A 17,048-nucleotide genomic window follows, 5' to 3' on the forward strand; every position below is an offset into this window, starting at 1 on the left:
ATTGTCTTTTATTATTATAAAAGAAAAGTTACATAGTTGTAATTACTTATTTATATTTGTTAAGAATAAACCCTATTAAAAAAAACGTTAAGAAAACTCTACAAAGACGTAAATAAAATTAACGAGTTAAACTAAAAAACATTAAATTAGTAATTAACCAATCGGTGTTGAGTTTTTAGCACTAGTAGGGGTCATTAGCCAATAAGTGTTGAGCTACAATTGCGCAATTACGCTATTAAAAAATTCTCTTGCTCAAATAGCGTTATCACGAAGTTTTATTGTGGTAATTAATGTTTAAACGTACTTGGATTTACAGAGACATACTTAATTTATTGCAAAATGTCTGAATACGTTGATCTTATCAAAAGAAAATCATCTGGGTCAGAATATAGAAAACGGAAGGCAGAAAAAAAAAAAGAATTTCAAAAAACAAAAAAGTTTATGAATATAGAGAAATATATCACAACGAAAAATCAAGACCTGAATGTGACATCTACATCTGAAATAGCAACGAATGCATCAGTAGATCAGATAGTTATTGAAGATATTGTGGACAAAGTTTCTACTTGCGATGGCAATGTGCAACTAACTCCGTTGGCGATGTGCATACAAATTCCAGATGACTTAAGCACTGTTTTCATGAATATATCGGATCCACTCATTCGAAATAGCAAAGTTATTGATCATATAATATCTAACTGCCAAGTACAAACTCACATTGATAATTATCCAAAGAGTGATTCAGGCCGGCATTTCTCTAACTGTCATTTCACAAAAAAACTTGCAAACAACGAAACAATTCAGCGTCGTCGGTTAATATATTCCGTCTCTAAGGATCAAGTTTATCGTTTTTGTTGCCGGCTATTTGATAGTAAATCAACGTCGAGTTTAGTATCTAAAGGATATAACAACTGGAAACACTTGTCAGAAATGTCAAAAATTCATGAGAGTAGCACTTCTCATAAGAAGTTTTACCTTTCATGGATCGACACTGAACTACGATTAAAAGCAGGAAAAACCAGGGCCGTACCAGGCCAACTTTGCGCTTCGGGCAAGCAAATAAAATTGCGCCCCCCTCCCAAAAAAAGTATACAAAAAACACATTATATATATATATTTACATGAAAAAAAATTAATTATTGATCACAAAATTTATCGCATCAAGTTAAAAGAACAATTTGTCACCAATGTTTCACAAACTTCAGTTCAAGGTCACTTTTCTGGTTTTTTGGAGGCAAAGTCACTAATGACATCATCAAAATCAAGTGCGTTGGCACTTCATGTTCAATTGAAACTACTGCCAGACAAGACAAACGTTCTTGGCCCATAGTTGATCTCAAATAGTTTTTTATGATCTTAAGTTTACTGAAACTTCTTTCACACGTGGCAACTGTAACTGGTAAGGCGAGGAAGATGTGAATAGCAATTGCCGTGTTAGGATAAGCATCAGTCAATCAGTATTTATGAATGAGCTGCAAAATGTCCATCGGGCTAGATTTTTCAAAGTTTTCCATCATGGCAGCAGCTTGATATTTAAAGCTTGCCATTTCTGACTGGAAATCTGAAGAATCTAAATCTGCCTTGCAAATTTTAGACAAATTTTTGGCTTTAGTCTTAAGTTCATTTCCCATCTTAAGGTAGAACTTGAGAAAAAGTTAAAGATGGCTTGAACTTTTCCAAAGAATGTAATCATGAGTGGAGAAACTTCAGCAGCATGGACACCAACAAGGTTTAAAGTGTGAGCTGCACATGGAACAAATCTTGCAAACTCATTTAGAGAATGGATGTGAGCTTGGACGCCATTATATTTTCCAGACATATTGGCTCCATTGTCGTAACCTTGGCCCCGACAATCAGAAATGCTTAGGCCATCCTTCTCCAGTTTTTCGGTGATTTCAGCTGCAAGGCCCTTTCCAGTTTTTTCGTAAGATTCAATGAAGTCCACAAAGCTTTCCTCAATTGTACAAGTTTCCTCAGTGATGTGGACATACCAGATTATTTGGGTCATCTGCTCTTTGTGGGAGGCATCTGCAGTGCAGTCAAACAAAACAGAGTAGTATTTAGCTTCTCTGACATTTGACAAAATTTCATTCCTGACTTTCTGCCCAAGTAATTCAATCAGCTCATTTTGAATTCGAGGAGAAAAGTAGGATGTTGTGGTTTTCTTTGCCTTAACGGATGCAACGTGTTCAGCCACTAGAGGATAATAATGGCTTATCAGCTCAATTAAGTTCAGAAAGATGCCACTGTTTTGCTCTCCAATTACTTCTGTTGAACCCCGAAGGGCTAGGTTGTTCTTGGCACAGAACAAAATTGCATCAACAATCACTTTCAAGATATCTCTCCACTTTTTCATCTCTCCGTTGATAACTCTCTGCAGATCAGAATCCAAGGTCTTTCCTTCCTTGAGATTTTTTTCCAGATTTTTCCAATCAGAATAGCATCTTTGGTGTTCATTGCTGTTTTCGTGTTCTGGAATTCTTGGGTTTAGTTTTTTCCAGTCACAAAATCCTTTTAAAATTTCTGAAAAATTGTTGGTTTTTGTCGTTGAAAATATCAGACAGCAAAAACAAAACAAAGAATCTTTTTTGTTGCTGTACAGCAGCCAGTAGCGAACAAATTTTTCACCATTGGGATGAATTTTTTCATACCATTTTGAGCTGAAGTGTCGCATTCTGTTGTCAAAGTCACAAAGTGTGTTTGGGAAAAATTCTCTTCTTTCTTGCTCCGACCCATGCTGAATCAAAAAGCACCTTGTTTTATCTGTCATTTTAGGCCATGTAGCTGGATCACTGTGTTGAAAGTTTTCTCCTGAGGTTGCTGAAACTTCTGAGATTTCAGGAGGAAATTCACTGTTGCCCATTTCAATTGGTTTGGAAAGCTGAGAATTTCTATCTTCTTGTGCATCTGAATCATTCGGTCCAAATTCGTCTTGACTTTGGCCAATGAAAATCTCCTCTTCAATTAATTCCAATCTCCTCTTCAATTAATTCCAATGGATGATATGAATTTAAGTCAGTAATTAAAGATGTAGCAGCAACTTCAGCTGTTGAATCATTATCAACTTCATTGCAAATATCCTCTGAAATAATTTGTTTTTCCACAGAAGAGTTTGTTACCAACCACTTCTTGAAACAATTTCTTAGTTTTGCGTCACTTTCAAGACGGTCTCTTTTTTTCTTCTTAAATTCAGCACCAGATAATTTTTTTGCACGATTCATTGTAAAAAATAATGTTCAGAAAATACAACTTTTTATTTTTTAATTGCGCTCTTCTATTATTTATTTTTTCTTTTTTCTTTTCTTCTCCCTCTTTATTTTTATTATTATTTGCTTACTTTACTTTCTTTAGCTTTCATTTCATTTGTTTCTTTATTTAAGCCGCTTAAATTAAGCGTTCTTTTTTTTAAATTCGAAGTTCTTTTTGTCTTTATTTTTTTCTTTTTAGAATAATTTTTAATGTGTGCGTTAAATTAATTTATATGATCCTTAATGAATCATTTGTTTATATTATAAATAATTATTGGCTTTTAATTGTCGTTCTTAAATTCAGCACCAGATAATTTTTTTGCACGATTCATTGTAAAAAATAATGTTCAGAAAATACAACTTTTTAGTGTTTAAGGGCGCTCTTCTGTTAAGTAAATGAGCTTTTATTTTAAAGTTCGTCAGGAGGCGCAATTTTAATTATTTTTCTTATCAACATAAAAGTGACGCCACGCAAATTAGTTTCATAATGTGAAAATAAATTAATTAATTTGGGGAATTTTGCGCCCTCCCAATTTTGGCGCCTCAGGCCGCGGCCCGGCTGGCCCCGCCCTTGGTACGGCCCTGGGAAAAATAATAGACTTCCAAGGGCAACATTTGATGAGAAAAAAACAAAAAGATGGAATAATGTTTTGTCTAGATTGATGCATATTACACTTTATTTAGCTGAAAACAATATGGCGTTCAGAGGTTCCTCCGACAAACTATATACACCTAATAATGTAAAGTTCTTCGGCTTAGTACAACTTTTAGCCAAATTTGATCCAGTTATGCAGGAGCACTTGCAGTTAGCTATGAAGGGTGATGTTTCAGACCACTACTGCGGAAAAGATATACAAAATGAATTAATAGAGCTGATAGGTACAAAAGTGAAGTTAGAAATTATATCGCGCGCAAAGAAATCGAAATATTATTCCATTATAGCTCAATGTACTTAGGACATTACTCATTTGGAGAAACTTTCACTGACAATACGATTTGTTGATTTATCATCAAATGACGATAAAATATCAGTGAAAGAACATTTTATAGAACTTTTGTCTGTCAATGAGTCGCCTGGTGAAAGACTCACTAAAGTTATTATAAGATCTTTTAAATAAATACGGAGTGGAATTGAACAATTGTAGGCGTCAGGGATATGACAAACGGGCGAACATGAAAGGAAAATATATTGGGGCTCAAAGAAGAATTTTGGAAATAAATCCCGTAGCTGTTTATGTACCTGCCATAGCTACAATCTCGTACTATGTGATGCCGCTAAGTCTTCTGTAAAATCAGTCACTTTGATTGGGGTACTTCAAAGGTTGTTTACATTGTTTTTAGCTTCTGTTCATTGTTGGAAAATTCTAACCGATCACTTGGGAATATATACCATTAAAAAGCTAAGTGACACACGTTGGGAAGCAAGAATTAGCAGTGTTAAAGCAGTCCGTCATCAAATTAGTTCCATCCATGATGCTTTAATTACTTTGGCGATTGAAAATCAAAAAACTGATGTTCAAGTCTCTCATGAGGCTATTACTCTAGCTGAACAGTTAAAAGATTTCAGTTTCATAGTTTTGTTGGTTGTTTGGTTTGACTTTTTCAAGTTAATGTTGTTAGTAAATCTCTACAATCATCAGACATGGGTTTTGATAAATGCACAGAAATGTTGAAAAAATACTGCACTTTTTTGGAGGAATATAGGAATACAGGATTCCCCGCCATTTTAACGGCAAAGGAATTGGCCGGAGAACTAGAAATTGAGCCTGTGTTTAAAGCCACATCAAGAGTTCGATGTGTTAAGCGTCAAGCTGGAGAAACTGTCTGCGATGAGCCTATAACTTCCCCAGAAAAAAAAAATTTGAAGTTGAATTTTTTAACTGTCTTTTGGAATCTACATTAACTTCATTCAATGAAAGATTTGATCAGTTAAGTAAGTATTCTTAATCATGGTCTTTTTTGTACAATATAAAACAGATTCTGGAAAAACCTGACCTTATCAAACTTTCTAGTAATCTCCAATTGAAATTAACTGTGGAAAGTCATATATAGACGGTAGTATGTTGTGCAATGAACTCCTAAGTCTGAAAGCTTTTTTTTATGATAAGAATGTGGTTAATTCTGTTTTTGTTTTAAATTTTATTAAAGATTGCAACTTACAAGAGCTATATCCAAATGTATGGAAAGCATTGCGAATATTATTGACTATACCTGTTGCGGTTGCTAGTGGGGAGAGGAATTTTTCAAAGCTTAAGTTGATAAAAACTTATCTAAGATCAACAATATCCCAATCTAAGTTGACAAACTTAGCAACTTTGTCAATCAAAAATGAAACTGCTGAAAAATTTGACTTTTTTAAACTCATAAAAGAGTTTGCCTATAGAAAGGCAAGAAAAACTAAATTTTATCAGTTTTATATATAAATAGTTATTTATATTACTAATTGATTATTTAATTGGTTATTACTAATTGGTTGATTTACCCTTTACCTTTTTTTTGCATGGGGTTAAATTGAGCTTGGGGCGCCGTAGAAATCTTGCCCAGGGCGCTGGTAGCGCTAAAACCGGCACTGTATATAACCCCTTGAAATATTGTAATTTAATATAGAGAAAATTTTAAGGATAAGTTTATATACTATACCAGATGTTATAACTTAATCAAATTATATAAAAACTTATCTAAGATATTAACTTTTAAAAATTACATTGTCGCCAATTATAGTATTGGATTAAATCATAACATCAACGCATTAAAAAACGCAAAGAAAAACGCAGCAAAATCAACAAATCAATGAATATTTCTTCAAAGATGTGCATTAAACAAAAATGATGCATTAAGCTTAGACATGATGTACTTCGAGTTTTGAAAATGCATAAACCGGTTTCTACAAATTTAGATAAGGATCAGTTCAAAGCTCTCAAAGAACTTTAGTCTAGAAACACAATTAGTATTTATCCGTTCGATAAAGAATCAGGCTTTGTTCGAATTAATAAAATCGATGCTCTTAAAAAAAATTGAAGAACAACTTGGAAAATCTAAAACCATAAACTATGATCCAACTCTTTCGCAAAGTTCAGAATACTTTACGAAATCTGAAAACAAAGTTTACAAAAAATGAATATAGATCAATTTACCCAAGTGACGCCACTCCTCCACGATTATACGATGTCATCAAAGCACACAAACCAACTAATAACTACCCAATGCGAATTATAGCATACACAATATGATCACCTACATATAAATTATCAAGTTATTTAGTAAATCTCATTCAACCTACATCCAATCTTAACAAAACAAAACTTCGAAATTCAAAACACTTTGTTGAATGTGCTCAATCATGGTATATCGATCCTGGTGAATTTCAAGTTTCCTTTGATATTGTTAATCTTTACCCTTCAATACCAGGTAAAGAATTCAAAATTATCGTTTTCAGAAATAAAAATACTTTTGGATTTGTGTTTGTCAAACAATAGATGCAAATGTTGCATTTTACAAGAAAAAAATATACAAATGTTGCATTTTACAAAAACTTATAATTATATTGTTGCTAGTTTAAAATATTCTTTTTTGCGAAAGTACGTAGCCATCTTTTTGTTATTTTTTACATGATAGCAATATACACACATTAGAAGATGCCGGTCTATTAGGTCTATCATTAATGGTAGTAATGGCAGAGAGTTTTCTGCAACATTATGAAGAAAAAGCGTTAATACAGGCACAATATCTTACGCTACCAATATGTGTTAAGTCATTTAAAAGGTATGTTGACGACATCCATTCCCGTTTTATTAATGAGGCAGAATCAGAACGTTTCTCGACTTGTTCAATAATCAACACACAAATATCAAATATACAATTGAAAAAAAAAGCGATTCACACACAATTAATTTTCTTGATCTCTCAATAACAAGTAACAAATCCGGAACATATCATTTTAATATATATCGCAAAGATGCAATAACTAATGTGCAAATAAAACCGCATTCTTGTCACAATCCAAAAATAATTTATGGTGTATTTAAAGGTTTTCTCCAAAGAGCGTTTGCATTATGCAGTAAAGAACACATAAACCATGACTTAAAGTTTCTTACAGAAATGTTTGAAGTAAATGGTTAATAATAAAAAAATACTTCAAAACATTGTCAAAAAAATAAAAAACAACAAGTAAAATAATCAACAAAACAACAACAATTAAAATAAAAAACTAGAACTTAATTTTTTTTTTCTACCATGGGTACCAAAATTAAGTAATCAATTAAAAAAGATATTTAAAAGCGAATGCTCTACTCCAGTTTTTAAATCACCAAAAAACCTTCAACAATTAATAACTCAAAAAAACAAGCCTCGACTTCCTAACAACTCTTACCCAGGAGTCTACAAACTGGAGTGTTAATGTGGAAAATTCTATGTAGGTGAAACAAAACTCAAGATTTCAACTCGCGATTGCCAACATCAAAAACATACTGTTGAAAGAAAATGGAAAAATTCAGCCGTAGTGGGGCATTCCATAAATTGCCATGGCGCCTTTGGCTTGAATAAAAACAACACGGTTAAAGTAGAGGTAGACTATTTTAAGAGAAAAGTGAGAGAGTCCTTGGAAATACAGTATCACCAATGTACTCCAAATGAAGGCGGTTTGAATGAAGACAACGGTGATAACGTCACATCGTCGTTTTGGACACCTTATTTTTCTTATTTAAGACGCAAGAACACATTACATTGAAGTATTATTATTTACTTGTTTTTTCAACGGTTTTTTATATTACTCGAATAACGAGGGTATATAACCCCTTAAGGTATTGTAATTTAATATAAAGAAAATTATAAGGATAAGCTTACATACTATACTAGATGCTTTAAGTTAACTAAATGATATTAGTAGAGATTTTTAAATTTTAGCAAAACTTGAAATTTCATAGTATCATATCTCAACATTCAAAAATTATGACCATAAAAATTTTAAATCCCCTTTAATTCGATGGAGTTACAAATTTTATATGGTCATAACTTTTGAATGTTAAAAGATTGTTGTATGAAACTTGACATAATTGGCATAAAAATATTTGGCGTTTGCTCCATGTTAGGAAGTTATCTAGAACACCAAAAAATACTGGATCTGCCCCTGATAATGTATTGACCCAGATCGGTTCTTCTATAAAAAAAACTTTCGTTTCCAACCTTAGAGTGCATTTATGCATTTATGATTTAAATAAAAACAACTTTTGTTTTTAAAGCTGGTAAAATCTTTGTGTTGCCATATCATATTTTTCTGCTCCTAATTTAAGCAAAGCGTTTAAAAATGGACGACAAGAAATTTTAATATTTTTTTTGTGTGTTTATTTGGAGTGCCAATTAAGTCGTCATGATGCTAACTAGAATTTGTTTTTAATATATTTTGAGTTTCATTAAAACAACAATAATAATTTGTAAGTCTGAGTATCAAAAATGTTGTTGCATCCCTAATATATATATATATATATAGCATATACATAATAAATGTTTATAGATAATAATATATATGACAAATATTATATATAATGTTGTATATAGTATTATATATAATATTGTATATAATATTATATACAAAAAATGTATGCATATAAATTTAATAATGAAATATTATTTGGTTATTAAATTTTAATGCATTATATGCATACATTTTTATAATTTTTATAACATTATTAAAATTTATATAACTGGTTGGAAAATTTAGTGAACTACGTCTAAACATATAATATATGGTTTACTTAGCTATTTAAAATAGTTAAGTAAACCATATATTATATGTTTTGACAGTTTACTAAGATTTCAAATCTGTTATGTAAATTTCATTGATTTATATATAATTATATAAATATTTTATTCAACAATGCATATATGTATGATTATCACACATAAAAACAAGACATAGGTTACGTCACGTAAACTATGTATTATTTTTAAATAAAAATCGATCCTCGGATCTGAGAAAAAATCCATATCAAAATAAGGTATACATAAATTAAAAACCAAAACTTAATAAATTTCTACGCTCAGAGTTTTTTCAAAAAAGTTTCAAAAATATAAACAAATTACACTTTTTGCAACTAGATTAATTTTTTTTTAAATATACTTAGGTATATTTATGTTATCTTTTATCATTTTCTTTTCAAAAAATTGGTTACTTTTATAATTTTAATTCTATTAAAAATATACAAATGTTGCATATTACAAAAACTTATAATTATATTGTTGCTAGTTTAAAATATTCTTTGTTGCAAAAGTACGTAACCATCTTTAAAGTAATAAAAGTTTGCGATAGATATTGTGCTTGCGTATTATATCTTTCCACATCTGAACGACCTTGTAGGTCTGCGTGTTTTGGAAAATTCAAAATCTTATTTTAAATTATTTAAATGACCGTTGGCCGCCATTTTTAAAGTTCTTAACTTTTTTAAATTAATTGACTCATGCGTACCCAAACATACCACTTTTTGCTAATATCGAAATGACCGTGCCTGCCTCCTACTCACAAATACCCTACCTTTCACCCTCCCCCTAAAGCGTGACGTAATTTAGGGATCTTTCTAGATGTTTTTGCTCTTTTTGTATGGCTCTTTATTACGTAATAACTTTAAAAAAAATCTATAAAATCTGTTTGCTGCGATAGCTAATGATTAAACACGGCAGTTTCCTGATGGGACTTTAATCTGGGCATGCGCATCAACAAATATTTTTATGTTGATGTATTCAATAATGCGTGCAAAACGCAAAAAAAAATTAAACACCGCCTATTTAAAAACTAAATTTATTATGCTTTTTAATAAAAATAAGTTTTTGTTATCTTAATAAATATTTAGTAGTACTAGTTTCAAAATATATATAAAAAAAATTATATATTTAGTTTTTATAAGTTCAAGAACATTGGAATTTCTTAGTAACAAACTTTAAGGAAGGAAATAATTCTCGATAAATAAGTATAAATAATAAATTTTTCGTGAAAACCTGGAATGTTTAAGATTTAGAGTTTAGGCATGTAAAGAGTACGTCCAATTTTGAGAAACCGGTAATTTTTTTTCCTTTGTAATTTATAAATTTTTATTGCAAAAAAAAAAAAAAAAAAACTTTTGTTTTATAAAACCTCCATTTATCTAAAGGTATTTACCAGATGTTAAAGAAAACGATAAGAAGTTAAGTATTATTCTATTGAATAAAAAATAATAAACTAATTAATGACCACTAACGAAAGTATTAACTTTTTTTATTAATTCGCAAGTATATATATATATATACATTGTTTGATTATAAGATACATCTATGAAATTTAACGAAGCTTTTCTTTTATAAGGTTCCGTTTTTTAATAGTTGGTCTAATTATTAAAGCTTCTGGGGAGTTTTTGATGTAGTGATTGGACAGAATACTTCTCAGTCTTTGATTTCCTTTCATACGACAAAATGTACTGTTCATAATGCCGAATTCGGCATGCATACATTCTAAACCTTGTTCTCCATAAATATCAAGACCCGAATTCCAATTTCTAATAAAATCTACACAATGACTTTTGACCAAATGTATTTTTGAAGTAATGGACTCATTAGACCATGTTTTACGAAAGTAACTCATCAATTCATCAATGGCTCTTTCTATAAAAAGTTTAAAAATAAAGGAATAATTATGAACACCCTTCCAAAAATAATTTCAATACGAATAACTTTCATAATACAATTTAAAAAATGCTATTTCACCTAATTTTTATTATAGATTCTTATTGATTTATTCACTTGAATTCATAAAGTTGTAGCATGTTGCGTATTTGGAGAACAAATCAATAAATTTCTCAATCAAGACCATTGCCTCCTTATGAACATCATATCACCAATAAATCCAAGATCACTTACTATTTTAGGTATTGAACCACAAAGATCTGTTTAGCTAATGAATAAAGAATAAATTTTAGAACACATTTTTAAAATTAATGCCTAATAACCTTATGTATTTATGAACTTATGCATTTGAGAAGATATTTTTGAGAAAAATATGCTCAAATATTTATAAAAAAACCTTCAACATTTTATGAAAATGATTCCAATAAAACATTTTCCATGATAAGCTTGTTTTTGAACATTAAGACCACATAGAACTTCGTGTTTTTTAACAAGTGGTTCATGAGATTTTTCAAATGCTTTAGATCTTAACTCTTCTAATTCAATCAGCTATATATAAAAATTATATATAAACACACACAAAATTTATTATAACACAAGCACACAGGGATCTCTTAAATCGATTAATGCTCCATAAACAGAAGTATGAAAAAGTTTACTTCGTTATTTCTAATATTAACTCATTATACCTCAGCATTGTTTTTTCTCCATATAATGAACTACTCTGGGCTGAAATATTTGACAGAGAATTTCTTTATTTCTTATATTTTTAACTGAAGTGCAATATATTTATCAAAATTTCTGTTGACCGAAGTTTGATTTGTTATACACATTTTGAATGCAATTTTTATATCTATGAGATGACAGCTATCTTCAAGTATATTTAAAAAGTTAAGATAAATTGCCAATGAGATATGTAATGATGGAATGCATACCTAAATTAATTAAATCAATAAAAATAAAAGTTAAAAATTATACAAATAAGTAAAAATGTAATATATTAGAAAAATATAATACTTGTATTAAAGGAATATTGAAAAAGTGGCGAATCAATGATATTGTTTGAATACCTTGCTAATTTTGGTATTTGACCTTTTTGAATAAAGATTTAGAAATCTGCATCAAGTGTTTCCAGGGTAAGTTTGGAACAACTGTGTTTTTGTTGAGACATCTCTTCACGAGTTATATGACAAAACAAGCAAGCATGTTGACCTAAATGTAATAATATCATTTTGAATATACAATGTAAAAAATCATAAAATAAAACCAAATAATATAAAATATAACTTTAAAAATATTGATTTGCAGAATTTAATAAGTTTATTTAATACCATTTGCACCAGTGATTCCATATGCTGAACATAAAAAATTGTAATCACCAAAGATGAATACCCTTAATTTTTTTCTCAGTAAAAAATTTTTTTTTCAAAATAGAGTTTTCTTTTATTTAATATTATATTAAAACAATATGACAAAAAAAACCTGCTTCCAACACAGTGACTGCAATAGATTAATTTGTTGTGTGAATCTTAAGAGACCCACAATGAGGTTGTGTTTGTATTCTTTTGCTTCAAAAATACTGAAAACACTTGTGTGTTTATTGGCATTTGGCTTTTCAACATTCACAATTTGATAACACATCTTAAAGGATCCATCAACATAATGACCACCAATTTTAATGTGAATTTCATCATTTTTTATATTAGAATGATGCAGCAAACTTTTGCTATTTAATTTTTAAATATATTATATCAATTTTAAAAAGTAAATAGTTTAATTTTAATAAGCAACAACATTAATAATAGTAGCATATATATACATATTATATGTATATATATATTATCATTATTAATGTTGTATATATATTATATATACATAAATATATATATATATATACATATATATATATATATATATATATATATATATATATATATATATATATATATATATATATATATATATATGAATATATATATATGAATATATATATATATAAATATATATATTTATATATATATATATATATACATGTATATCTTAACCATCAGCATTAAGAAAAACCTGTTACAAACCTTAACCAGTTTAAAATAAGCATCAGGTCAACAGTTTTTCACAAAGGCTTCACCTTAAAATCAAGGTCATCAAAAATTACGAAACTCATACAGGCTTTTGTTGGCAACTTGGTCAGCGTATCTGAGTGCCAACCCTACACATACATACATACATACATACATAAATATATATATATATATATATATATATATATATACATATACATATATATATATACATATACACACACACACATATATATATATATATACAGATATATATATATATATATATATATATATATATATATATATATATATATATATATATATATATATATATATATATATATATACATATTTAAACAGTGCTCGAAGTGGAGAAATATAAAGTAATGGGATGGTATTTGGTAAATCAAAAATACCATCTTGTCTATCATTGTTACATACATTTATACTTTAAAAAAATTTAAAAGGATGGCATCCCGCCAGACTTCGAGCACTGCGCACATATATATATATCTATATATATATATATATATATATATATATATATATATATATATATATATATATATATATATATATATATATATATATATATATATATATATATATATATATATATATATATATATATATATATACATATATACACATAGTTATAATTACATTTATTACTATGTGTATATAAATATATGCACATAGTAATAATTACATTTTTAGCAACTTCAGTTTGTTTATTATATGAGATGGAAAATCTTTAATGTATCCCCAAGGAGCATTTTTTATTTTAAATGAATCAATAGAATCCTTTAAAGGAAAGTTAAATGGTGCATTGCAAACTACCTAACCTTCTCCAGATCAAGATTTAGCTACTTTTCGTTGCTTTTTGTTTGATGCACATTTAATATCTCTTGTTTTGAGCCATCTAAAATAAAATTTTGTTTTATTTTTGAAACAAGAAATATTAAATGTGCATCAAACAAAGAGCAACAAAAAGTAGCAGTAAGAGGACAATTTAATTGTCCTCTTACAGACATCTGAGTCGTCTTTACATGCCATTGAGCTGGAAGTAAATTGTGAAGGCTAGAAAGAATTGAAATCAAATTATATTTTAATATTTACAACAACAACTGCAACAATTTTTTTATGCCTTTAAAATGTGTTTACCCTTGGTCCTCCAGAAGAAAATACAAAAATGTTTGATTCAGAGTTAACTAGTTTTTGCTTTATAATTTGCAATGCAGCATCTTCTACAACCCGTGGAATAGCATCATTTTCTTTTAATAAAAATATATCAGAAAGAATAGTATCAAGTCCATTTAGAACTTTTCTTGAAAAGAGTTTGCAACAATTTTTTACCTACACAATTGTCTTAATGTAGTTCTTTAAGCTCATTGTCTTTAACTGCATACTTTAATTTGCAACTCTTATTGCAATCTAAAAGAATGTCCTCTATCATTAGTGTTAAATTAACAGAATTTAAAACTGAATTTAAAGGAGTATTTTGTCTACAAAAAAAGCATTTAGCTTCTGTTTCCAACTTTCCTTTAATCTCCTTGAATATACACACTGAGCAAAATGAATGTTGACACTCTTTTAGTATAAGTGGCTTATACATAATGCTGTTGTATTACTTGCATATGCAAAAGTTTAAATGGGGATTTAATACAGGATCAACATCAACTACATTTAAATGCAACGTTGCTTTTGTTATAGTACTAATTAAGTTATTTAAGATTGGCCTTGTCCACCTCTTCTGATTTTGTTGCATGATTCATGGTCGACCAGGTTTACTTTTTTCAACCTTCCTTCCAGAAACTTTGGAGAAACATGAAAAATTGTCTGCTCATGGTAATGGCCAATCGACTGCTTCAATACTAGAAGTTGAACCTTTTTCAATGTTCCTTAAATTGGTATAGCATCTATAACACATTTTTTGAGGGTGAATTTTCTTATTGTCAATGCTGGTGTTTGTACAATAGGAATTTACAATTCTTTTGCAATATTTATTTACATCAACTGGATCTTTTGCTATATATTCTCCACATATTCTACAAATTAAATTTAATTTGGTTGTATGGTCCATGTTTAAAAGATATCTAAATATAGCAGTTATGTAAGATAAATAAAAAATGTGCCTTAAAATGAATTACCGGCCTCTAAAATCAACATTAAAAAGAGATCAATAAAATGAAGAAAGCAAAACATATTACTTTCGGCAAAAGAAAATTCGTTTTTTTATAATATTATTATAATATTATTTTATTATAATATTATTATATTATTATTATATAATATTATTTTATAATAATATCATTACAATAAAACGAATTTTCTTTTGCCGAAAGTAAGTTGTTTTACTTTCTTCATTTTATTGATCTCTTTTTAAAGTTGATTTTAGAGACCGGCAATTTATTTTAAGGCACATTTTTTATTTATCTTACATAACTGCTATATTTAGATATTATTAATATAGCTGCTATATTTAGATATTATTGCTATATGATATAACTGCTATATTCAGATATTATTGCTATATGATATAACTGCTATATTTAGATATTATTGCTATATGATATAACTGCTATATTTAGATATTATTAATATAGCTGATTAAAAAACACAACATTTCAAGAGAAAAAAGTCACATTTCGATTTAAAAGTTTTCGCTAAAAATCATAAGTTCAACAGCAAAATTTGTAATATAAAGATTTATCTGCCAACTCTGAAACAAATCGCTACAGCTTACATAAAGTTTGAAATATTAAAATTATGAAATACTTTGTTTTCGAAATTCCCAAAAGTTGTAAAACACACTCATGTTAACAAACACACAAAAATTTCGAGTAAACAAACTTAAAAAACGGTACGTTTTATAAGGGAATCAAGCTGTTTCTTTGAATAGATTTTATATTTTGGTATGTTTTTGCAAAATGAAATGATTATTTTAAAATAAAAACTGCTAAATAAACTAACTATTTTGATTTATTATTTTTGCTTTAGTTTTAATAAGTAGTTATTGGTAAAATGGCATATCATTGCGTTTTAAAAAATTGTTCAAATGGAAGCTATAGACTTATGAAATGGAAATATGCAATATGCACTGAACATAAATGTAGAAAAGAGGATATTGGATGTAGTTGTGCATCGCCTTTTTATTTATTTCCTTTTCCAACTATCAAAAAATCTCCCTCCCAACGTGAAACTTGGATCAAACTAATTAACCGCTTAAACACTAATAAGACAAATGATTTTTTTTGCCTAAAGAAAGATGCACAAGTTTGTTCTAATCATTTTAAAGATAAAGAGCCTACTATTAAAAATCCTTATCCCACTGAGAACCTTGGATATGATTCTAGACATAAAGTTGCTCTTTTGTGTCCTAGCTCTCAACCTCTAAATAGAAACAGTATAATAAATACTCAACACAGCCTTTACTTAAAAAATACAAATCAAATGTTAACTCCAATACATACTTTAATACAATAGTTGATCAAAATCAAGACACTATTTCTGTTAAACAGTTATGTTCTACTTCCTCGTTAATTAGTGTCAACTTGGCTACAAAAAACCCTGTTGACTTTATGATTGAACCAGTACCAGTGGTAGTAGTAGATAAAGAAGAAAATAATATTAATTCACTTTTTAATCATAATGAGTTCACTCAAGCTCAAGAATCAACTTTTTTAATAAGTAGCTTAAAAAAAACTATTGACAAATTACAAAAATTAAATCACAATCTTCTTTTTCAAAACAAAAAGTTACAAATTCAAGTAAATATAATTAAAAACAAAGTCAAAAATAATCTTCAAAAGAAAGTCTACAAAAAATTATTAACAAATGACAAAAAGTGTAACTTTTACACAAACATTCCTTCCCTGAAAGTTTTTCACATTCTTCACGACCTTATAAAACCAATTGTACATCGTCCATTTAGTTACAAAACTGAAATGAAATGTTCTCCTAAAAAAAACCCTCATAAAATCACACCAAAAAAACATGGAAGATGCAGAAAACTATGTTCACAAGATGAGTTTTTACTCGTTCTTATGAAATTACGTCTCGGACTCTTAAGCAATGACCTAGTTGATAG

General features: G+C 28.7%; 3 protein-coding genes, 1 long non-coding RNA gene and 1 pseudogene across 5 annotated transcripts in view; 3 read left to right on the forward strand and 2 right to left on the reverse strand.

Annotated features, from left to right (window-relative positions):
- The first annotated feature begins 339 nt into the window (after positions 1-339).
- LOC136092009 (zinc finger MYM-type protein 5-like) lies at positions 340-1,330 on the forward strand. Its single transcript, XM_065819730.1, has 2 exons — positions 340-1,026; positions 1,166-1,330. The coding sequence occupies exons 1-2, from the start codon at positions 340-342 to the stop codon at positions 1,328-1,330; spliced, it is 852 nt and encodes a 283-aa protein (XP_065675802.1).
- Positions 1,331-1,570: 240 nt separating this feature from the next.
- Positions 1,571-2,863, reverse strand: LOC136092010 (zinc finger MYM-type protein 1-like). The gene has a single exon (XM_065819732.1). The coding sequence runs from the start codon at positions 2,861-2,863 to the stop codon at positions 1,571-1,573; it is 1,293 nt and encodes a 430-aa protein (XP_065675804.1).
- Positions 2,864-3,943: 1,080 nt separating this feature from the next.
- On the forward strand, positions 3,944-7,367 carry LOC136092011 (uncharacterized; annotated as a pseudogene).
- Positions 7,368-10,476: 3,109 nt separating this feature from the next.
- Positions 10,477-12,623, reverse strand: LOC136091556 (uncharacterized). The gene is made up of 6 exons (XR_010644067.1): positions 12,378-12,623; positions 11,966-12,107; positions 11,585-11,830; positions 11,293-11,444; positions 10,977-11,163; positions 10,477-10,874 (listed from the first exon to the last, which is right to left on the reverse strand). It is a non-coding gene; the product is annotated as an uncharacterized LOC136091556 (long non-coding RNA).
- A 2,934-nt stretch (positions 12,624-15,557) lies between these two features.
- LOC136073911 (uncharacterized) overlaps positions 15,558-17,048 on the forward strand; it is a 2,180-nt gene continuing 689 nt past the window's right edge. The window contains exons 1-2 of one of the 2 annotated variants that reach the window (XM_065819845.1): positions 15,558-15,873; positions 15,959-17,048. The exon at positions 15,959-17,048 is cut by the window's right edge and continues 689 nt beyond it. In XM_065819845.1, the coding sequence (XP_065675917.1) occupies positions 16,540-17,048 (509 nt within the window). In that variant the 5' untranslated portion in view covers positions 15,558-15,873; positions 15,959-16,539. The remainder of the gene's footprint in view (positions 15,874-15,958) is intronic. The other variant, XM_065819846.1, reaches the window with a different exon arrangement.

Source organism: Hydra vulgaris, chromosome 15 (assembly GCF_038396675.1).
Source record: "Hydra vulgaris chromosome 15, alternate assembly HydraT2T_AEP".
In the NCBI taxonomy this organism is placed as follows: domain Eukaryota; kingdom Metazoa; phylum Cnidaria; class Hydrozoa; order Anthoathecata; family Hydridae; genus Hydra; species Hydra vulgaris.

What these genes read in the sequence shown, in the direction of transcription:
- LOC136092009 (XM_065819730.1), top strand. Translation starts at nt 340, where the DNA reads ATGTCTGAATACGTTGATCTTATCAAAAGAAAATCATCTGGGTCAGAA. An exon ending in AAGCAGGAAAAACCAGGGCC is followed by an intron (nt 1,027 to 1,165) that starts GTACCAGGCCAA and finishes TATCGCATCAAG; the next exon opens with TTAAAAGAACAATTTGTCAC.
- LOC136092010 (XM_065819732.1), bottom strand. Translation starts at nt 2,863, where the DNA reads ATGGGCAACAGTGAATTTCCTCCTGAAATCTCAGAAGTTTCAGCAACC.